This window comes from Haemaphysalis longicornis, unplaced genomic scaffold (assembly GCF_048455015.1).
Source record: "Haemaphysalis longicornis isolate Haplotype H1 unplaced genomic scaffold, Haemaphysalis longicornis Haplotype H1 scaffold_10, whole genome shotgun sequence".
In the NCBI taxonomy this organism is placed as follows: domain Eukaryota; kingdom Metazoa; phylum Arthropoda; class Arachnida; order Ixodida; family Ixodidae; genus Haemaphysalis; species Haemaphysalis longicornis.
The window spans coordinates 116,149,039-116,172,973 of record NW_027526204.1 but is presented as its reverse complement, the minus strand read 5'-3'; the positions used below and the strand labels follow the sequence as shown (position 1 = coordinate 116,172,973).

The 23,935-nt window shown below is 46.1% G+C and overlaps 1 protein-coding gene across 3 annotated transcripts in view; it reads left to right on the top strand.

Moving 5' to 3' along the window:
- The first annotated feature begins 803 nt into the window (after positions 1 to 803).
- LOC144159168 (uncharacterized) overlaps positions 804 to 23,935 on the top strand; it is a 50,345-nt gene continuing 27,213 nt past the window's right edge. The window contains exons 1-2 of one of the 3 annotated variants that reach the window (XM_077690493.1): positions 804 to 1,422; positions 3,440 to 5,619. In XM_077690493.1, the coding sequence (XP_077546619.1) occupies positions 1,141 to 1,422; positions 3,440 to 4,957 (1,800 nt within the window). In that variant the 5' untranslated portion in view covers positions 804 to 1,140 and the 3' untranslated portion in view covers positions 4,958 to 5,619. Of the gene's footprint in view, positions 1,423 to 3,439; positions 5,620 to 16,520; positions 16,636 to 22,273; positions 22,335 to 23,935 lie in introns of those variants that run through there. The other 2 variants (XM_077690492.1, XM_077690494.1) reach the window with 2 other exon arrangements.

Sequence of the window (23,935 nt, the reverse complement as noted above, 5' to 3'; positions counted from 1 at the left end):
CGGGCAAGAATTATGCGTTTTCAGTTGAGAGAAATAAGGTAAACTTTCGAACTGGTGGCAGTAACCGTCACGAAACGTCAAAATCAAAGCACGCACAACCGCTTTGTCAACCAGAAGCAAGTGACTCAAATTGAAAGCCAATCAGAAAGTACTTTCGGTAAGTTCACAGTTCACGGTGAACTTAGTGCTTGGAGAATAGGGCCCCTTTCTTTTCCAGTGAATTTATTTCTAAGTAGATCAGGCGATGACGATGAAAGGGAAGGGAAATAAAAGGCAACAAGGCTAACAAAGCATGTATCTCCGAGTAGAAGGAGGGTTTGTCAACACGTGTTGACAACTGTCCTATTGTAGCCATAATTCTAAATGTATTGCACCCGGGGCCAATACATATTTAGTTGGTTCTGCTAACTGGCGAGCTCTGCTATCTCTTCCAGGAGAAAACAGAAAACTCTGCCCACCCAACGAAACAAAAAAAAAATGCGTCATGGTGAGCTACCCGACACACAGGTTCGGGGGCTGCGCTTGGCAGTTTGCTGATAATAGCCGCTATTAGAGGTGTCACTTCACCAATCGTGACACTGGTAGAACTGTAACAAAACCAACGGCTTCGCAGCAGTTTTCGACAAAATATTTCCTTTCCACTAAAGCTGGGACGAAAAATTGGCAAGTTTTCTCCTGGCCTGGGTGATTTGAAAGGACAGAAAGTTAGGTGAACACGTTAGTTGGAGACAAAGGCGAACTCGGTTCTCACTAGCACAGACATTTAGAACGCTAGCTGTAGCATGGAGGAATAGCGGGCACGATGTCAGTAATTCGGCCTGGAAATGATATCGTGCATCGAAAACGCCTCTTTGAGCTGCACTCGAGTGAGAAATATCGCGCTAAAAATCTTTTTATGGGAAATCTTGTGCCTATCTCTGATAAGGAATGCTCTCGACTCGTGAACATCGAGTATTGTGCGGACATAGCTGGCGCGGAGTGTCAGTGCGGACACAGCGGACCGTTATCATTCCAACGACAAAGCGCCGTTTGAAAACTCCAGCTCTAGAACCAACTCGTTCCACACCCACTGACCTCTTACGAAGAGCACAGCTCGCGCGGCAACGTGGTTCACGTTAGCTGAGAAGCGAAGACGGCGGAATGCCCGACGGAAACCTCCACCGAGTGCGGGGCTTTGTCAGCGGAGTGAACTGGCGAGTGACCAAGTTTGCCACAGCAGTGCCGCACCACCTCACATGCGGACTGTGTCGCGTGATTTCACCGACCACAATCTTACTCCCGTGTTCCCATGCTCTGTGCGAATCGTGCGCAAGCAATGGCGTTCTCGAAGGCGACGACGTGTGTCCATTCGACGCGGAACCATTCACGGCAGAAGAGTGTCCGAGGTTCCATTTGCAGGCGGCGGCCTCGAACAAGTTAAGGGTAAATATTGCCTTGTTGTATTAAAATAGGTCGCACTTATTTTTACCAGCAGCCCATCACGGTGACAGACCTAATTTGTGTTTTTGTTCCTAAAGCTTAACCATTTTATTTTGAAGGTTCAGTGTTTTAAGTTTGGATTGTAAATTCGATGCAAACCGCACGTGTACTTTCATGTGACAAATTACGTGTAATACGTAGTACCATGCGAAAAACTCGTTGCATTGATTCCCTTAGAAATAAAATAGTCCCGGAAAATGTTAATCAGATTGGCCACAGGTTCCGCAAGCGCGGCTCACTTCGCTGATTTCCACCAATAATTTTGCCAAATAGGTACCTTTTTTCATATTTTAGCCACATATTTATGGCATCCCTCTGCTCACAATATACCAATTTCTCGGGACACTTGAGTAAGATCGCGTGCTTTTAAGGCTAAAGCATTTCGCCCTATTATAACGAGTACCATTTTCATCAAAGTCCATCAGTAGGCAAAGAAGCCACACCATTCTACCGCCATAAATCTCCCTTAATCCACCATAACCCAACATAATCCATCTAGGTCCAGCTTTCTATATTTTGGTCCACCATAATACATCTAAACGAGCCTTACGTAAGAATACTAGCTGACAACTACAGTTGGTCCACTGCTTCCGTCTTCCTACATAAGCAGGGCAGAAAACTACCCTTAAGAAAGGGCGTCAGACAAGGAGACGCAATCTCTCCAGTGTTATTCACACCGTGTTTCAAAGAGGTATTCAGAACATTGGCTTGGGATCAGGTGGGTGTACGGGTTAATGGATATACCTCAGTAACCACGGATTTGCTGACGACTTTACCTTACTAGGTAACCCTGGGGTCGAATTGCAGAGCATGATTGCTGCAATGGACAAGCAGAGTGATATCGTGGTCTTAAAAAGTAATATGCAGGAAACTAAAGCAATGCTTAACAACGTCGGGACAGTACATCAGTTTCAAATAGGTGGTGAGGCAGTGGAAGTGGTAAGCGAATATATCTACTTAGGCCAAGTAGTGACCCCGGATACCAACCATGAGACAGAGATAATTAGAAGAATAAGAATGGGGTGGAGTTCATTTGGAACGCGTTCTCAGATAATGAATTGCAGCCTACCATTGTCCCTGAAGAAGAAAGTGTATAACCGGTGCACTTACCCGTACTTACCTACGGGGCAGAATTTTGGAGGCTCATAAGAGGGTTCAACTTAAATTTAAAACGACTAAGCGTGCAATGGAATAGAAGATGATCGGTGTAACATTAAGGGACAAGAAAAAAGCGGAGTGGATAAGGGAACAAACGCGTGTTAAGAACATATTAGCGGAAATTAAGAAGAAGAAATGAGCATGGGCAGGGCATGTAATGCGAAGGCAAGATAACCGGTGGTCATGAAGAGTAACAGAGCGGATCCCTGTAGAGATTGCAAGCGTGGCTGCGGGCGGCAGAAACTTAGATGGGCATATGATATCAGGAAGTTTGCGGGGATAAATTGGTCGCAGTTAGCATAGTACCGGTATAATTGGAGATCCATGGGAGAGGACTTTGTCCTAGAGTGGGCGTAGATAGGTTGATGATGTGATGATCATGATTATGATGATGATTACAGTGATACAAATAATTTTTGCTCCCCATTAATCTGCCCTAATTTCGCTTAATTTTTATTTTCAATTGTGTTACAATCATTGGTAATACTTCATTATACTTTACCACCTTAATATATATTACCTTCCCTTATTACACCCTAATACCATGCATAGGATTATTGTAATCTGGATTTTTCTATTTCTTGATTCACGACGTGGATGTGGTCCGGTCTTACTAGTCGTAGGAATTCTCTAGCCAATCAATTAAGTTGTCATTACCTCTAAACGAGTATCATTTATTGCCATAATTGTGTCTGCCGACACCCATTCTCCAACTGACATGCACCAGGCTAAAGTTTCCTCGATCTTTCCAATTTCACAATGAAAAAGACTTATTTGTTTTCCGATTCTACCTTTTTTTAAGGCTTGCTGCTGGAACGAGACTCACGGGTGCACTTTCGCAGGCACACTGCACGCAGTTCTTACCCACTACGAGGAAGAGTGTACTTTCCACGCTGTAACATGCCAGCGATGCAGTGGCACTGTACTACAGCAAGAGCTTCCGAGGGACTACAGAGCTGATTGCCACGGCTCGGTCATTGGTTCCGCGACTGGAGATGCAACAATACTTCAAGGTGCGGTGCTTGGCACTGACGATATCGGAAGCAGCATTGATGCCTTCAAGGCGCTCCTGAGCAACTTTTACGAGGACCGGTTACCAGCAATTCAAAGCACCATAAACGAACTTCTGGAAACGGCAAGAAGCACAGACTCTGCGATTGGGGCTATCAGAGTATCTTGCGAGGAAAGCGAGCAAAGGATCACGCAAGCAACAAGACAGCCCTCCGCCACGTTTGCCACACAACTTCAATCTCAACAATGCGCACTTTCCGCTAGCCTGAAGGAAAATTTCCCTATAAATGAGATTTCTGAAGAGGTAATGAATCATGGCAGGCGTATTGATGAAATGACCAGGGCACTGAGTGACAGCAAACCCAGCCTAAGCGATCAGATCGCGCAAGCTACACGCGAGCTATCAGCGACGTTGGGCCGGGAACTTCAATATCAACAAGCCACCATGGCCTCTGACCTGAAGAAACACCTCGATATGAACGAAACTTCAGAACAGGTAAAGAGCCAATGTATGCGGATTGATGCAATCGCAAAGAAACTGCACGACCTCGAACTGCGGTCAAGCCATCAGCTTGCAGAAGCCGTAGAGGAGCTGTCGAAAACCTTTGCCAAGAAACTTGAGTCTCAACGACGCCAGCTTTGCACTCACCTGAAGCAAATGTCTGAGCTGGAGACGAGTAGCCCCGCTGCAGCCGGGACTACCAGCACAAGCGAAATGCCATGGAGACTGGAAAAGAGACATATATTACGAAAGTTGGAACTTGTGGCCACTGACTCGCACGCTTACTTAGAACTACTGCGCACGATTGCTGATCAGAAACTTCAGAGACCAGTCGTAGAGTACAGACCCGTCCTTCCTGATAGTCTTGCCGGCACAAAAATCATGCCACCGCTCATGGGCAATGGCGAAAACGAGGAGGGCTATACTGTAAGCATCACAAACGTCTACGATGTCGTGAAGTCTGATCAGTTCATTTTCCTGCTAAATCGGTGGTACCGTCGGGATCGGTATTTGCAGGTGGCCACCTACGGGTGGAGCTGTTATGTGGAACAGACGCTGACTGTCTGCGTAAAGTGGGGTACAACCACACAAGGCTTGTGTTCTGCGTCGCAGGAGGCGCGTGTGTGGGTAAAACACCCTGATTACCCCAAAAAAGAAAATCTCCACGTAAGAAAGTTGGGAAGTGTTGGAAGCCGCGCCGCACTCTTGGGCTTCCAAGAAAATTTTGCACTAAATTTGCTGGAACTCGAGCGATCAGGATTAGTTAGAGATGCGAAACTGACATTGATTGTCTTGTTGAAAATATAACATTGCATTATTTTTTCACCGGACACGCTGGTGCCATAAACTGCAGAGAGAGGTCCGTGATGCATGGTTCACGTATCATTTGCTCTATTTCTTATAACCTTCAATTTTGATAGTATTGTCCTGACAGGCACACGCTCATTACAACTTGTGCTCTCAATAGACGCCGTTACAGTCATCAGTAAGATATGTTACACATATTTTAAATTGCCTAATGTAGCTCGTATACACAGTTACTCCCAACGACAAGAAGCACCCTCCGCCAAGAGACAACAGCTATTTCAACCAATCAATCAATCAACTTATTCACATTTATCAGTCGATGAAGTCAAAGTTTAATGGTTTATCAAAAACACAAGCGCCCATAGTGATTCTAGGAAAGCGGTCTCAAATGCGGCGCTCCCAAGAGGACCTGTTTTGTAAACGTTGAAATGGCAAACTTTGAACGTAAAAGGGGGATGGACAAAGACGTTTTACATGGTGTGGTATTTTTTAATAAAATTCTAACACTCCCAATGTATTTGAACGAGTTTCTTTTTGTTTCAATGTTAGTGGAGATCCGTGCCCTTTCTATTTGTATATTGCAGTTTATGCTTCGAGCAAGCATTTTCTTCATTTACCCTTGCCTATCTTCAACTTACACCTCCTAGCACTTTCGAGACCGTAGGCGAAATTCCTGCATCTGAGTTGACTCCAAACTTGCAAGTTTGATAACTAGAAATAGAAATAAGACAAATTAACATCCTTTTTTGGGACAGATGAAATCTCCAATTCATTGGATTGGGAAAACGTTTATTAAGCCTGCAGTACAGCGCGCGCGCACGCTTCCGACGTGGCCTACGTCGTCTTCTGGGCGGGTGCTCTGCGAGGATCCTCGCTTGCCGTTCCCTGCTCGATAGGTTCCTGCCTAGCCAGTTCTTCGACGACCTTCAGGACCGCCTCGAGTTATGTGTCTTGGTTGTCACTCCGCGTTGCTTCCTCAAGCTGCAGCGGTATACGTCCTGAGTTAGTTCTCTTGGATGTTTGGAGCAGTCCCAGCATGTGCTCGAATGTGGCCGTCTCCCTGCGGCCTGCTCTGCACTTGTCGTCGGGGTGTGATTCTGTATACACTTTGTGCAGGAGGGCTGGGCTCGGAAGCGTTCTCGGTTGTAATTGCCTGAACAGGATGGCCTGTCACCTGCTCAGCCCTTTGCAGGGTGGCGGGAGAAGTCTGCGGGCCAGCCGAAAGGCCTTGGTCAACTCTTTATAGCTGGTGATCCCGTCCCTAGCGCTGAACCACAGCGGGCGGCCGTTTTCTTGGGCGCCGTCGGTTAGTCCTCGGGCTCGGGCGTGTGCCGTTTCGTTGCGGTTAACATTCTTCTCCGACGCTGCGCCTGCGTGCGCCGGGAACCACTTGATTCTAACCCTGTTGTCGCGATCTGCCTGTCGGATCAGCATGCCTGCCGTTGTTGGAGCAATTCTTCCTTTGGCGTAGTTCCTCAACACCTGTCAGTAATAGCCGAGGATCGTATGGCATCCTCGGTCTACGATGGAGAGGACGATGGCTATTTCTTCTGCTTCCTCGGCTTGCTTGCTCCAAGTGCTGGTGGACGCCCGCATGTTGCCTTCCGAGTTAAGCACCGCGATCGCAGCTCCATTGCAGCAGGCATATCCGCAGGTCCGTTAGTGCCTTGGCTCTAGCGCGTCTTCTGCCTGCGTTGAATTTCGGGTGCATGCTCGTCGGACAGGGTCGACCCGCACGTTCCGCCGTATGTGGTCGGGGATGGGAATAAAATCGCCAGAAGTTCTAGTTGCCCATAAACAAGTCAAGACATTTTATTTCCAACAAATTTTGTTGGGGATCCCCCAGGCTAAAAGCGTTCATAAATTCCTAGCATGTGCCTGTGGGCCCGTACGGGCAGCGAGACATACGAAGGAACGGGAACACGAAAGAGGTGCCTGATCCCATTTCAAGAAAAATTTAACAGATACACATAATCACAGAAACATGCTTGCAAACGCAACATCCTGTCTTTTCAAAGTGTGTGTTTACAAAAAAAGGAGGCGAGGGCATCCTCACGCATACATTTCTACGGGTTAGAACACTTCTGCTATAGAAAAGATACATGTGTGATAGCACTGCAACACGATTTGGAGAGAAGCAGGAAATCGCCACACTTGAGGCGATGGCATGTTATGCGTCGACAACTGCGAGAAAAGACACCAATTCACAAAAGGTGCACTGCATAGCAATAAACATTAAAATATTGAATTGATTGCCAGCCAAATGAATAACTTCGCGGTACATTCATTCTGACCGAACACAGAAATTTCAGGTGTTACGCAAGAATTAGTTCAGAATATTTACCGTTTACTGCACGGACGAAATTTCTGGTTGCTGCTGCCTGCCTTTAGAGTATGTTTCGATAAAAAATGAAAAATCCACAACGAGAAAGGGCAGGACTCAATATTTGTGCATGCGCATGCGCGGTCTTGCATGCGTTTCCGTGTATGCGTGTGCTTGCTTACGGATGTATGCGCCTGTAAGTGTGTGTGCGCGCACGTGCCCACGGACCAATATATGAAGCAATGTTTTTCGATAACGAACTTTGTTTGCCCGCACACAATACGCAAGCTTTGTGAAACGACCACACTGCATAATGAATGTTGGCGTCATGTTCACATCGTGTTCAAATCACGTGGGGAGATTTTTTTTTCTGTGACGTGCACCTCACTATATTTCCATGGAAGGCCATAAAAACAAATTTCGTCCCCTCATTCTCCCAACCACACCAATGCTATCACGAGCCTCGGTAGGTTTTCATTAAAAATAAGTCTACATGGGCGACGAAGTTACTTACGCTGCTCCTACAAAAGGTTTAAACTTAAGCATGACACCATCACACTTTCGCTGTGGTGTTCAAGCTGCATGTCATTTTGTGCTCGAACTATTAATAGCGCTTTCCATTGGGCGAACAGGAGCACTTCTAACTGCTCCTAACGTGCTCTCGCGAGTTCTGGCGTCTTCCAGTGGCCGAGCAGGAGTAGGGGCGTTGTGTTTCATTGGTCGAGGAGGAGCACTTTTTTGGCGCTGAGAGCAGCCGAGAGCAGTTCTCGGTGCTCCGTCGCCAGCGGCGGAGTAACAGCGAACGCCGAGGAAGTCACATGACCTCTTTTACGTCATTTCTGCTTTTATCCCCGGGTGGCGGAGGAAAAAGTGGCGGAATCCAGCAGCCGCGATAGTCGCTCAGTGCGTACGGCAGCAGCCAAGCGCGGCCGTCTGGACGATGCTACTACTTTTAGATGATGAAGGCACCACAGATTCAAGCGCAAACTCATCATCGGACAGCAGCAGCGGCAGCGACGACGACGACGATTTCACATTGCATGAGTTTATGTTAGAGCACGTGTTCACCCCGCCGGAGAAGCGACCGAAGGTAGAGTCGTATCTGGAAAAGACGGCGGATGCGGATGTGTCTGCCACTGTTATGCAACCTCAAACCTCAAAATTCGGTTTATGTTGGGCAGAAAGCTGGTGCTTGTGTGCAGTAATGATTTTTTTGGTTATTGGTGTAACATCTGTTAAAGGAAAATTGCGCTGTGTATTTTTTGGCTCCAACCCAAGCTGTGAAGGTGGTTGGAAAACAAAGCTGCTAACGATCCCCTCCCCCCCCACAAATACACATGCGACGTCACCTGGGATTCGTGGGGCAGCATCGGCCACGGCCTGGCTCGAGCGGCGGACACCACCGCTGTAGCACGGCCGTGAGTCGGCGGAAAGAAGACAGAGAGGAGCGTGTTGTGAAGGGTGAGACAGCGGAACCTCTCCATCGTTATGTGCCAGCTAGGGGCTACACCCCCACGCAACACAAGCGCAGACATCGAAACAATCCGGCGTGTGAGCTTAGTGATCCGCATTTATACAGATTTCAACTAAATTCTTATGTAAGTTAACGGAATGTGTATTCACCAATTTAGAAAACGAAGTCCCATTCGTCGCAAGCAGTGCGCAACAGCTAGGGTTTCTCTAGGAGCCAGATGTCTGTATGTTGACTCTACATTTTGTTTTTCCGCACTGCAAACCATTCCTTTACGTATCTTTGCCGTACGACCACTTAACTCCGTCGGGTTCGGGTTACCCAGGAGGCGGTGTCGAACAAGCTAATCGAGCCGTGCGAAATAAGCGCGCAATAGACGCGAAGCTGCGCCAAAACGGGCCCAACACCGTCGGTAAAGCAGACAGACGACAAAGGCGGCGGAAGGGTCCCGACCAAGGAGGTTGTCCCGACGGAAGGGTTCCGCCGGCACGTCCTCCGGGGTGAGCACGGGGACCGCCGAAATACAGGTTTAGTTAGGCGTTTCTGTCGTTAGCGTATTGCTGGGCGCAGAGCGGAGCGTACGCTCATCGCGACGCGCCGATGGATAGTTTTAGTACAGCGTTTTTCGTAGCGTGCGCTAACGCTTGCGGCGCCATCTGTTAAACCCAACGCGAAGTACCAAATTTGACCCTTTTTAACTAGCTAACCAAGGCAAGTTGTAGCTGGACGGCATTTTCTTTTTTTTTTTTTTTCAATGCGTTAAGGCTGGTTTTGATTGCAAAAATCTTACAAGTATGATAAAAAAGACCCCCTTACCTTGATTCAGTTTTAGGGAAAAATACGACACACAAGTCGCGATTGTTTTGCTCGACCGCGCAACGCCATAGTTTCGAAGCAACACGCAGTGCTCGGGATACTCACTTTATTCAGCTCTGAAATATGGCAGGCCCATGCGACAAATACAACTGAGCATGGCATGCGGCGCTAATGCGACGCGCAAAATGAAACAGCGGGTAGGCTGGCAAGGCGCTTTAGCGGTACACATTACCCGGTTGTAGCAACTCAACAAAATATACAATGCATACTTCCTCTTGTTTGTGGAGTACAACTACACATCCTTCACGTCTCACACGGGTAGCGCAACGTTCTCGGCTCGCACCCGAGGTTGCGACGACGGCGCAGGCGAAAATTCTTGAATTACCGAAATGGAGGCGGTCGATCCGCAACCAACACTGCTCGCATTCCATCACCACGACACGCACACAAACACCGCCACCCGCTTCAGGAGCCATCCGCGTTGTTCTTGGTCGTTCATTTCTAGCCGGTATGACTGTTGGAACTGAAACGCTGTCGCACAATGCGAAACACACGCGACGGTCCGCGTTTTCAGGAGCCGGATCGCTCGCCTCCAGCCGCCGACATCGCATAGGCAGCAGCCATTTTGGAAACAAGCTGCTTTCCAGCAGGTCCGCAGCGTCCTGCAAGCGCCCCGGAGCATACGCTCCAGCCGTTGCGTGCGTAGCACCGCATCGTCGGGGCGTTTACGTAGCGTACTACGCATGCGCAGTCGCGACCCGCCCCGCCGTGGCGTACTCTCGTCCGGAGCGCGCGCCCAACTAAATCTGTCTAGCGCCCTATCGCCGCTCCATCTACGCTGTTCTCCGTTAGGGTGCCTTGTCGCGCATCGAGGCACTCTATTCTCCGTGAGTGAAAAGCGCCCTCAGCCTCCCCAGCCACGTTGAGAATTTCTTCTCCCACACGCCACGAACGAACTGTTGGTTGGTAGACGTAGAAAGCTTTGCTTTAAAACATCACTTTGATATGAAGACGGCTTACTGACAACTGATTTTTCTCAATTCGGCGAAAACATATACTTCGAAGGAATGGGACACCCAATACCTGACAGAAGGGGAAAAGAGAGTTACAAGGACTAAATTTCCTTTCATTTTATTAAGTGCGAATGCACTTCTTAAGCGACCCTGAACCTGCGTCCACCGGCGATGTCCGCGCTCGTGCGAGCTGACATGGCACATACCCACGTGGGGGATTGGCGAGGAATCTCCTCGTCTTCCTTGGCAACGGGGGGAGATGGGCGCGCGCTGCCTGGCCGCTGACATGGCACATACCCACGTGGGGGATTGGCCAAGAATCGGGCGTGAGAAGGGCTAATGCACCTGCTTAAAGGAGTACTGACACGAAATTTCAAAGCTGCGATCCGCTCTAGCAATCAAGTACAACGACAACACAAATAGGTGTCTGTGAATAAATGCATCTTTCTTTCTTTGTAGTTGTGTGTGTGTGTGTGTGTGTGATCTCTCTTTCGCGAACATTACCGAACCGCGCAAATTCAACTCGTGCATTCGCACTTTCACATTCTTCCCCTCGGCGAAATGCGGGGAATTTTTTATTTTACCCTCGAGGCCAGAGGCGCCACAGGGGGAAATGGGTAACACGGGTAAATTCGCCTCCAAAGGAATTAATTTACGTACCATTACACCTACTCAACTTAAACTTTATCACCTTCACAAGCATTTGTAAATAGCGTTTTTTTTTTCTTCCTTTCTTTGAATTACTGTGCAACGTTACATTTGTATCTGCCATTGTGCGTCTGTAACGTGATCCCAATGTGTTGCAGTCCTTTTTTCCTATATTCTTTGTGCTGTAGAATCCTGCACTTTTTTCCCCGAAGATAAATCCTACAAAGTTGTAACTATGCACTACATGATAGTCTTTTTTTCGTTTATCCTTCTTTACATTGCTCTGCAAATGTCCAGTGTCATGATTTTTTTCTCTGAACGTGAAAAGAATGTTAAAAAAAACTCTTTTTTCCAATCCAATTTTTATTATTTTTTTGCTTGGTGTATCTTTTTTACCTGCAAATAAGAAATGCCGGAAGTGTTCGCTATGTGCCCCACTGCTTTGTAAAGGGAGTTGGGTCCCTGTCAAGCTGGCTTCGACCAGCTTTTTGCCCTCCTTCCTGCATTTTCTGTTGTTGTTGTTACGAAAATGCAAAATGAATGAATTAACGAATTCCGGACGACCCCAGTGAAACAGTGACAACGAATGAAACAGTGACCGGGCGAATAAAACAGTGACAACGGACTAAGGCGTTAAGATTTCGATGTGAATATAAAAGACTACCGCGCAGATTTTGCTTGACTTTGGCCGGGTGGCTCAATCGAGTCAACGAGAGACAGGCAGACAGACATGTACACAGACAGACCCAAAATTTCCGATTTAAATTAGCCCAAGGAAGACTATCGTCTTTAATAGTTGAAAAGACGGCTCAGAACACACAGCGGCCGCCGCAAAAGGGCAGAAATCAGGCCAGCAATGCTCGAACATACCGCAGCGCTGCATGCGAGAAGCCGATTACTGGAGACGGCCATCTGTGCATCACTTTGCAGCTGCGTTCGGTGAGCGTCTTTCGCCATGCCTTTCGCGTGACGACACGGCGCTTGGATCAGCTCATCGGGTGGAGCACGGGCACTACAGAGGCGAGCCCCTCACGTCTCAAGTTCACCTTTTCATAATGTTCTCGTGTGTCACTCCACAATGTAGCGCCCGCCTTGTGATCCATCTTATCCACTCCTAATGTTATTGTAGCATGCCGCGTCATTGTTCCGTGGCATACTAACACGTCCAGGCTTCGTTGCGCACCTGTCCCTTCACGCTTCCCCTGTCGCTCTCACTTTGAGGTGGCAGAGGTGGCTGCTGTGCTTCAGACTTCTCTTCAGACATCGCTTCAGAATTTACTTACAAATATCAGATATATCCACTGCAATCATACTTTGAGGTACATATGTGCATGTATTGTTTTACACTCGACGCTCTGGGGCTTTTTCTTGCAGCGTAGCGATATTTCGGTGTTTCTGTCCCATCGCTTAAAGGAGCACTGACGCCAATTTTCGGCGTAATATTATTGCACAGTTCGCTTCCTTCACTCAACAGAATACCCTGGCTGAAATATGAGCGGCCAGCGACGCGAAGAACATAGTTCAATTGGATCTCATTTATCGCGCCGACGGAGCAGCGCGCGGAGCGGCACTCAGCAAATGGACATCAGCGTGACATCACTCCAGGAGACGAAAAAGAAGTGACGCGACAGCGCTCGTCAAAAACTCGTGACGTCACTTCACGCGTGCGGCCCCACGAGCGGCGAGCGGGCGCAGCACCCTCTCAAGCGGGCTCCGGTGTCGTCCGCACGAAGCGCCGAGGTCAGGCAGGGAGTCTGTGATATGCGCCGTTCGGAATCAAAGCGCGGGAATTTGAAACAAACGATTTTCAGACCGCTCAATGTAATTAACTATCGCGCGCTGAAGTATTTGAAGTGCTGTTTCAGGTTCGCCAGACCATTAAGCATAGATAAAAGCAATAAAAGTGTAACATAAAATTTTCATGTCAGTGCTCCTTTAAAGCGTGCCTTAGAGAAAGTTCTGTCTACGAAATTTATAATTTTAACCGTAGGCCGGCACTGTGAAGCTCCGTGGTTCCATTTTTCTATGTTCTGCTTAACGACTTCTGCGTAACGTTTCCTGCGCTGGATTTAGAATACTGGATGCGTGTACAGATGGAGGAAACTGTCTCTTGCCAGACACATAGCTAAACCAAGTGTTTGGCATAATGTTCAAAACGACATGCACATTTCCGTCCAACAACCGTGCCGGCATTTTAAAAGATACGTTAGTTCAGGTACGTACAACATCATCCTTTTAGTCTCAGCCCATGCGCCACCTTATTTATTTATTTATACGAAAGCTTGGGGTAACTCAAGCCATACGGATCAGTACTCATGGTCATTTCGGCTGTAGTTCTTTACCGCTGCTTCGTGCGCATAATATTTCGTCAGGTGTCTAATTTGGTGAAGTATTCATTTGCATCGAAAGCATTCGAATTCTTCAGCGGAATCCTTCCTATCGAAATTTTCACTGCTAACCAGCTTCCACGTCAGAGCTGCACTCGTTTTGCCTTACATAACAATGGTTTACTTCCTAAAGCTTCAACTAAATATGGTAAACAAGCTGTGCATATTTCTGCTCCCTACGAATGGAACTGTCTGCCTCCCTTGACAAAAAGTGCTTCAAATATTTGTTCTTTCAAGAATAGCTTACCCGCAGATCTTCAGTCCATTTGAGTTAATTTTGTTTGCTTTTTTACTGTAATTATGCAATCTCAGTTTTGTAATATTACCGTTTTGTCTTTTTCAACGTAATACTCTAACCACTGTTTGTTAAAACATTTACTTGTTGATGCTTGCTCTATAGGAGGTCCCCCTGCAGTATTTGACTTCGGGACCTCCTCCTCTATGTACACACTATGTTTTGTCGTCTGGCACCATCTAATCGAATCGAGTCGAACTATGTTATTCGGCAAAGGCAGAGACAAAACATGTTCATTGAGAGCATTTAGGGAGCTCTTGTCGAAGTGGTTCCCCCTTTACGAATATTCATGAGCCCTCTTCGCATACACCACTTTCCTGGGGAGCAGGAGGTAATCCGAGAGGCGGGGGCTGGACAGCATTGTCTCCACTGCGCATTAGCGTGGGTGCGTGCAGGGAAGGGGTAGTATGTGCTTGTTTTTCCTACTATCTACCACAATGCTTCTGAGTGTACCTGGCTGCTAACACTTTTTGTCCTCTTCTGCAAAATGGAGGGGGGAATGCTTCGGAGAGGGATGCCTTCAGCTTGGGACACCTCGACAGCCCTTTCGATCAGGCGCAGCTGATCTTCGAGGCCGGAGCTGGCCAAGCCTCTCCCCCAAAGCTCCATGGAAAGGTGGATGTTAGGGAGGTCTAGGGTAGACTGGTTGCAGCCGCCCACTATGTGTCTGAGAGTCCCAGGCTCTTCACAGAAGAGGCAAAATGGGGAAAAGTGTGTCCGGTCGAAGAAGTGAAGTCTGGTGGGATGTTGGAAGGTGTCGACCTGCAGGGAAAGCAATAATCTTTCCTGATCCCTCGGTAGTGATTTGTGGGGTCAAGAGTAGGGTTTACAGGACAGCCTACAGCACTCCGTAATTACCTGGTATGTCACAGTCTCTCAAAAAATTACAAAGGGTCCCTTCCCCCAACTCTTGCTCAGTGCGTGCACATGTACTTGCCGAATTGCGTAACAAAAAGATATCATAGACCCCTCTGTCTAACGACGACGATGGTTGAACGCAAAACTTTCTCGTTAGGGATTCCGTGGCGGTCATCTGAGCTTGAACTTTGACTCGCAGATGCTTTGGACTTTGACTCGTTCAGGTTGGCGTTGACTCGCACACAGTCTGGACTTTTGGTAACAGTGGCTTCTACTTTGACACTTCGCCACTTGATTTCTCAAAAACAAAAAAAAAACTTCGCGTTTAACCATAGCCGTCGTTAGAAGGAGAGGAGCATGATTTTTCTAATTTGCAACGTCCGCACCCCCCCCCCTCTCCAAATTCAAACTGCTTCGACCGTGTCGGAATTGCGCATTCAGATAGACACGTCGTCTTTATAGCGCGAGGGGCCCAGGTTTCATTCCGACCACTGGAAGCTTCCACGATCCCCGTCATCGTTAGCGGAAGTTGGCTTCCCTGCAGTGCATTTTTGACGCGACATACACCATGAGTGAGCAATAGCGAGCTTCGCATTAGTTTAATATTCATTGCAAGTGTTCACTAAAATTGGAATTTCATGCACCGCTGTTTCACATTACTTCTCAGGCGCACTGCGGTAGAGTGCTGCGATTTCATTTGATCACGTGAAGAAATTTACCCGCTCTAAGGTACACACAGGTATTAGTTAATTGTGCGCCTCCGTCAGGAACCAGCCGCCATGACAGCGAGCCACCCCGACGACCTCGTGGTCGGTAGGCTATTCCAAAAACTCTTACCGTCAGAGCTACTGCGGCCGGTACTGAGGGATCATATATTTGACAAAATACGTGTGGTGTGACAAATCCAAGTTGTGCTACGACAAGTGTACTGCAGTATACGGGGTTGTCCACAGCGAGGCACCTGCAATTATTACCGCCAAATTAACCACTGCCTAATTAACGAACCTGTGTTCAAAACCGGTGATTTAAGCCTTTAGTAACGTAATCAACTGAAGGAATTTCACATTCGTATAGTCATTCCTACCTGCGAAAAGAACTATTATGTAATTTGTTTTTAAATGCAGTGAGCATAACGAAGGCATCGACCATCTTAGAAAAAAAACGCTTCCCTATGAATTGAAAAGCTTGTTTCCACTGTTTTGTATTTTCTCTCGCGTCTTTGCTGAGATATTTGCGCTGTGATTCCAACCCTAAAGGAACGTCTGCCCGCAGACCCTACTACGCCGGAGGTCGTTGCACCTGACAAAATAACTCTTCTCACCGCAAGCACTTGGTTCGAGCGGTATCCTTTGCAAATTCTCGCATCTGCTTATACGTCTACATAGTTGTTTTTGTTTTCGGCCGTGGGCGAAGCCAACGTAAAACTGAAAAGGTGGAGAACAAAACGCTAAGGCTGAAACACGCGCATGCATAACCCTGACCTTCGCCTTGCATTCATTGAGAATGCACCGGGCGAGTGATGTGCCGATGCGCCGTCGCACATGTGGACATTTGCGACGATCAGGCGCGGGTTCTGGGAGGCGGGAACAATGGTTGAGAGTAACACGGAGAGAGAGGCCTCCTCTTAGAAAAACAAAGAAAAAACCTGCTTCCAGCTTTGCGCGCACACGTGACACCGCAGCTGAGCGCGCTGCCGGTACAGTTTGGGCGATATTAGAGCGTTTCCAGTGTTCTTGGCGCGTGGTGTGTCTTCAGCAACTCGAGTGGCACGGACATGATGGGAGGTTGCAACCGAGTACTGGCACAGTGCATCATATTGTTGTTTCTAATGACAGCCGTGGCTCAAAAACTGGGAATGCAGAAGCTGGTAAGTGCGGCGTTTTTTGTTGGGTTAAAGGTACGGTTCCCCGTTTCCTCAGTTTATTCTTCCTATTACCGTACTGTTATATGAATTTGTTTTTAACGCATGTTTTCGATTTCTATCAGCTGAACGGGTTTCCTGTGGTTCTTTTCTGTGTGTGTGAAGTAGATTTTTTTTTTCATTCTACCGTTCGTGTTAACTTGACCTGACGTAACACGACAGGCATGAACATGTCGCGCTTATTCGTTACTCTTTAACAGAAATGAATTTCAGTAACGAGGAAAGCCGCGCTAGTTGTTAAGGTCTCATTTTAACACCGCTACCGTGGCGGCGACCCACCAAGACGACTTCGGCTGACGCTCTGTTCAAAACGCCGAAATAAATTCAAATGAACAGAGAACTACAAACAAAGCAGCTATTGAGTGCACACATAAACATTACCTTTCCCTTCCAAGCAACTCATGATTGCAAATTATTATTAACATGCACACACATATCTCCGTCCCGGTTTTCTTCGTTAATATACAAACCTTTTCTTTTCTGTTTATCGCTTAACTTTTTAGAATGCCTTTTCAGGGATTGCAATAAACAGAGCAGCCTAAGGTAGTGATGTGCCCCAGCACGTATACCTGCCAATAGATTAAACTAGATCGCCAAAACACAACGGATTGCACATTGTCGAGCATATCTTACTGCAGACCACGTCGTACTGCTTCTGCCATGTGGTGAGACGAAGTCAAAGTCGCATTTTTTTTCAAATTTTTAAGTGAAGATCACTTAAGTGGCTCGCCTTGTCGTTGCTCGCTGTAACTGTCGCTATCAAACAACTGCCGGAATCAGGCGGCGCCGCGTGATAACGGACCTAAATAGACCCCGGGGTTCCTTCGTCGGGCGTCCCGCAGAGGCTTCGAAAACCTTGTCATAACCGTTGGAAGCCCGTGAAACGCTGGCGCCTGTCATATATCTCCCCATTGTTAAGCGCAAAAAAAAAACTGCCGGTACATTTGACGCAAAATATATGTAATTAACCGGGAGCACCGGCGGTGATTTAGTTCGGAACGCTAGTTGGGTTGGTTTTTGCCATAGTAAGTGAAAAAGTGTGGCAGTGCACGCCGGCACGTGCTGGAGGAAAAGCAAGCCCATAAAGAACAGAACTCCCAGTAGCGCCAAGGGGGCGCGCAAGCACTACGGAGGCGGGAAATTTGAATTGATTTGGGTGGTAGCAGTGTGTGTATAACGGCGCTACAGCCCATTATGACGCATCCCTTTCTCTGCACTTCCGTCAGCTTTCACGTGGAGTGGAACAGCTTTAATTTTTGACATAATTTGTTTCATGTGGAACTGGAAGACATTTTGTTGAGAACAGTATTTTCCTACGCAGTTTTTTTTTTAAATATACATAAAAACAAAAACTACCCGGCGTCTACGCAGCCGAAACAGAAAGTGGCAGCCCTCCGTGACAAACCAGGATGGTCTGCTTTGCAGTCCTTCCTCTTAAATTAGGAGTGCTGTCACATGAAAATGTCGCTTAGAAGAACTGCCATTTGGACGTTTTTGTATGTGTCAATGAGTGAAAAGAAAACGAAGACGACGCAAGAAATACAACACGAGGGGGTTACATAAAAATTTAGTAATGCAACATAATTATTTCTCGTATTTTTAACGGCGTTTTCCCTACTTTTCGTAAATGAAAACCATTAAATTTTAACCAACTGAAACTCTTCTGGTGTTTACGAAACCGACACCGAAACTTAAACCCTTCCGATTGGCAATGTTTTTCGTATGACACTGCGAGTCTTTTTAACAATGACAGCAGCGGCACACACGTTATTTTGCACCAAGTTGCCACAGAACCTTGCATGTGCACTACAAGTGTTTCACTTACAAGGGATAAGCAGCGCATCGCAGAGGCATGCCGGCAGACCAGTGATACGAAAAAGCTGTCCATAAAAACAAGAAGATCACGTGCAGAAAAAGCGAGATCAGAGAAGCGCAATACCCTAGGATGAATTAGCTACATGTATGGGGCATTTGACCTCTCCTGATCATCGTCATCATCATATTAAACGCTCCACTCACCATATTAAAACGTCATATTTAAACGACATGTTTACATAATCCTATTTAAACGCTCCACTCGTTTAAACTATTTTTGTTGATTTTCTCAGGATCGCTTTTTGTTTAGGTTCTTCAAGCGCAAATATCTCACTTTTTTCCTAGTAAAGATTAGTTTAAAAACTTGACGCAATTTTTCTCATTATATTGCGTGTGCAATGAACCTCAACAGGTAACATCGTCCCTCAAGTTTCCATATGGCTAAATTTTGCACCAAGGGACACCCAATGAAAGCGAATATTTCTTAGCTATTTCATCTCTATTGATCCAGCATTTATCCAATCTCCTTATTTTGCCTCATTCCACAGATCAAAGCCTAACCCTACACGACTACCAAAATTCGTGCTTCCTCACCCACCTTAATTCGAGTTGTGAGTGCCAGCGTGAGACCCACATTTATTAAAACATTAAAATAAAGCCAATATATTAAAATAAGACACGTTGTAGAGTTTCCAAAGACCTAAAAAGTTTCCTTCATGATGTAGACCACTAATCTGTGTCAGTCACCATTTCTTTTTTTTTCAATTATTTCGCCTGATACCTTAAAACTGGGTCACAACATGCCTTCCACACAGAAACAACGGAGCGACTTCGGATGTTATTGGATCAGACAAAGGATACTCTAATTTCCCACTTCCTAAACTCGCTCAAATCCCACCTACGTCACTGTCCTACACGCCAATGAGGTATTTCTGTATTTTTTGCACATATGGGAGAAGCTTGACGTCGTTCTTCCCTGCCCCCAAAAAGCCCCTAAAAGGGCCCTAAAAGTGTTTTCAAGAGAAGTCGTCCATCCGAGACACGGAGTTGTAGCCTGGCACGGGGCTGAGCAGAATTAGCGGGCAACGTCGACAGCGTCTCATCGCATTTCGGCTGCCTGAGTTATGAAAAACTCAAAGCAAAACCCAAGAGAAGCACCCTAGAAAAAAATTTTCTTTATTTATATATTTATTTATCTGTTTGTTTGTTTATGTTTTCTCAAAACTGCTTTAGAGGCCCTAGAATTGGTTGCGTAAGAACGTTACTAAAATAATGACGAAAGCAACGCGCGAAAATTATGAACAATGCAAGTAATTAAACCAAGGTCGATGGTAGATTCCTATCTAATCTACGCAACAAGAACCACAAAAGTACAAGTACTCCATTCTGCGAAAGAGAAAATCAGCATGATGCAGGTTCACCCTCATACAGCAAGCTTTAAAGGATAAACACTCCAAATGCATAACTATGCGTCACACGAAGCCACTGACGTAAAAACAAAAGTGACGAACTTTCATACAATATTCTGGGAAAATGTTACCATCCCTTCCCGAAGAATGTTGAGAGCAGCGCGAGAGCTAAAAATGCGTCCAACCATCGCTGAAAGTGCGTCCAATCGATCGTCAAACCTCCATAGACTCACGTCGCAAACGAAGAACGAAGCCAAAGCCGAAGCCGAAGCTCGAACGATTTTTCGCGCACTACGTAAGCCCGTCTAAGAACAATCTAAATGTATACCGATACATGGTTTATAAGATAAAGGTATACTATTGCACTCCTTCTTTATTGTAGATGTGTGTATTGTGTTATCTCAAGCCATTCGGTTTTCCCGATATTCAAGTAGCGGTTTTGACACAATGCAAACCTGGACTCGCGCATGCGCCGTATGTCCGGAGGTAGTATAAGAGCGTTTCAGTCGCCCGAGCAGTCTATGGGGAAATGCGTTAGTTTTTTGGTAGGACGCTATTGGTGCAACCAAGAAAGATTTCGCATTAAAAACGTCAGCACACGTTAGGTGACGGAATGTGTCGTGCTTGAATTCTGAGACAGTATCATCAGAAATATGAAATCTTAACCTAATTGTGAGTTGATGGGCGGTTATATAAAACGTGTTTCATCATATTGGTGAGTCAAACTAGTTACCCAACGAGATATGTTGGTCGGAACTTTAAGATTGCTTGTGTCTGCATGAAATTAAGCCTGCAGCTCTGTTTTGAATTTATCTAATCTTGGTAGTCATTATTTAGGAAACGACGACCACATAAATAACGCGAACTCGATATCTGGTAGGCCGTATTATCGATAATCTAGTTTTCGAGCGTTACAAGGAAGGAAGGTAGAAAGACTTTGTTGAATGCCTGCAACACACACAGTGTGTGCACTGCGCCCGGACGTAGCCACTCGTCGATCCTGACGTCACCCCTACTCCGACCACCCCTTCGCTACTCGCTACGGGGTTGGACGCCGCTGCCCCGTAAGGGAGGGCGTCGCCCCACAGCTTTCGTGCTGGCGGCCCTCGAAAAGCAGCACTCGGGCGCTACAAGAGGAATAGCGTAAGTTTCGAAAAGTACCCGAAACATTAGCGCAAATGAAGTCATTGCGATTAATTCAGCACAGGCCTCCTTTGAGCAACCTACTACGTATGTATAGGATGAAGCGTAATACATTTGGTTCCAATATATACCTGGTACGGAAGAATTAAGTTATGTCTGCCGGTGAAAGAGACATCCTGGCACTTCAATATGTTTCGGGGCTGTTCTTTTTGATCGTTTTGCCGCAGAGCCTGAAACGACGGGGGGCGGTACAGATTACAAAATACCGTTTCCTCCTGAGAGCACTTGGCTGAAGCGATACCTTTTGCAAATTCTCACATGTGTTGCAAAGTCCCGACGGTTGTTTTTGGCTAAGACCGAAAACACATTTAAAACTGTGGAGGAGAAAACAAAACGGTAAAGGCGAAAAAACACCAGCAAGCCTAACCTTGCCCTTTCGCATTGCACGTATTGACCGCGCACCTGGTCGTGTGTTAAGCGAGACGCGCCGACGCGCCGTCGCGAAGCCGAGCAGTTTTTTCCGCCGATCAGACGCCGGTTCTGAAAGACGGAAACAATCGTTTAAAGGAACGCCAACAGAAAGACCGCATCTGAAGCGAAACTCAGATTTGAGTTCTGCACGCTAGACATCGGGCGCCGTCGGTCGGGCGCCGTCGGTCGGGCGTCGTCGTCGATGGGCGCCCCGTCGGTCGAGTTCGGGCGATGTTACTATCGTTTGCGGTATTTTCGCTGTGGCATGTCTTCGGCACTCCTAGTGGCATAGTCTTTTTTGAAGGCGGCAGCCGAGTACTGGCGCCTTGCTCTGTACCGTTGTTTTTAACAATCGCTGTGACAGAAGTAGGAACGCAGAAGGTGGTAAGTGCAGCATTTTCTTGTAAGGTTAAAGGTACGTTTCGGCGTTTTCTCAGTTTATTCTTTCTGTTTACTGCACTTTTCCCATATTTGTTTTCAACGCATATTTTGGGTTCCTGCTGGAGAATTCGTGAGTATATATACGCAGCTGAACTGTTTTCTGTTTTCTTATTTTTTTTTTTTGTTAAGTAGGTTTCGTCTTTTTAACATTCATGCTGAGTTGAACTGGGTAAAGTTGCAGTCAAAAACATGACGCGCTCATTTGTCTAACTGAGTCAGAAATAAATTTTCTAGTAACAAAATCCGGTATAGTTGTAAAGGTTGTCATTCTTTTATGGCTTTTTCTCACATTTCCTGCATTTCAGGCCTCACTTGAAAATGTGGGAGCGCCCCAAGACAAAGTCGTTGATGCCCTGGCTACAATGTGTAAGTAGAAAAATCAATCCGAAGTTTATTCATTCTACGATTTAATGCTAACATGAATGTATTTCCGCGTTGTTTTGTCCCAAACCATATTTGTTTCATCTCAAAAACAATATTTGAAAAGCCACAGAATTTTAAAAATTCGACGCTTTCGATTACGGCATTTGCTACAGCATAGATGAAAACCCCGTCGAAAAACACAAAAAAAAATTCTGCAGTTTCTCGTGTCTTCGCGTGTCGTACTGTCGTCTTGCCGTGTTTCGTGTCGTGATTCTGGGGTTCTGTCGTGTGTGGTTTTCCTGTCCTTAAGCGAAATTCCTGTCTTGATCTTGATGCCCCATCAGTAGTTGCACATGGTTTGAATGTTATAGAGTAAATGGCAGTTCTGTTGTGACTACAAGAATGTTTGTCGTAGAGAAAATTGACTTTGTCGTTACGACAAAAATGTGTGTCGAAACAATAGGTGGCTGTGTCGTAAACCAGGACTTTAGTTGTCACAAGAATGTATTTGTCGTACGACAGGAATTTTTTTTGCTAGGTTTTTTCGGTATTCCTGTTGTGGTTTTATACTGAGAAACTTGTTGCTAGGATACTTGATGACCACTTGACTACATGGTTTGAGCGCTAAAGAGACGGACACAAGAAAGACGACACGACAAGCGCGAGGTAAAGCTTCGGCTCCTGTTAACCCGTCAACTACGAACGCTGCTGACGCACTGATAACGCCTCCAATGCATGCACTGTCTTTAAAAGGCTCCACTGTTTGATGTTCATTCAACGGAGAGTCATCACGATTTAATCGAAGAATTTTCGTCCTTGCAAGGCCGTTCGATTGCTTCTTTTTATTTACAGAAACGTGCTGTCTTCATGAACTCCACTTCCTCAAATGTCACCCTAACGCATCTGTTTTTCAAACTATGTCTTTATGTGTAGCTATTTATAATGAGCTATCTTTAAATTATACGATTATTTCAGAATTTTAGGCGAATACCGATGATTTTAGGGCGCATTTGTAATAGATAAAACTCTTCTTCTATACTTTCAGGCCGTCAGAGGGAAACCGTGACAGTTCCCATTTTTAAATTTCACTTGTCTTTCTTAAAACTCTGGCTCAAACATATTTATACTTTGTGGCTTTACGGGGTATTTAAAATTACTGTAAGCAAGTGGGCACCTATTTATTAGAAACATTTTGTGTCCATCAAAGGCAATAATACATGCCTCATCACCCTGACATTTCAAAGAAGTGCCACGTGCTCTTCGATAAACATTATTGATTTGTCTATTGTCACATTGAAGTCATGCTAAAATCTTCGGGTACAATGCATTGAACTCTAACAATCAATTCTTTTTATTTTGATTTTAATAAAAGTATCATATTTTCTCGGTTCAGAGCAGATCTGTAAGCGTTCGTGGAGTTTGTCACACCAAATTCACCCCTTCAGGTAATTGATGAGTGAATCACCATGGTGAGACAATAGGCTGTCCTTTATTTTAGCCGTATTATGATGCTTTCATTTAAACATTGAAGGGGCTTAGGGGCTTTATGCTATTTTTATTAATAATAAGGTATCGTCTTAAGAAATCAGGCATCAGTGGGTTTC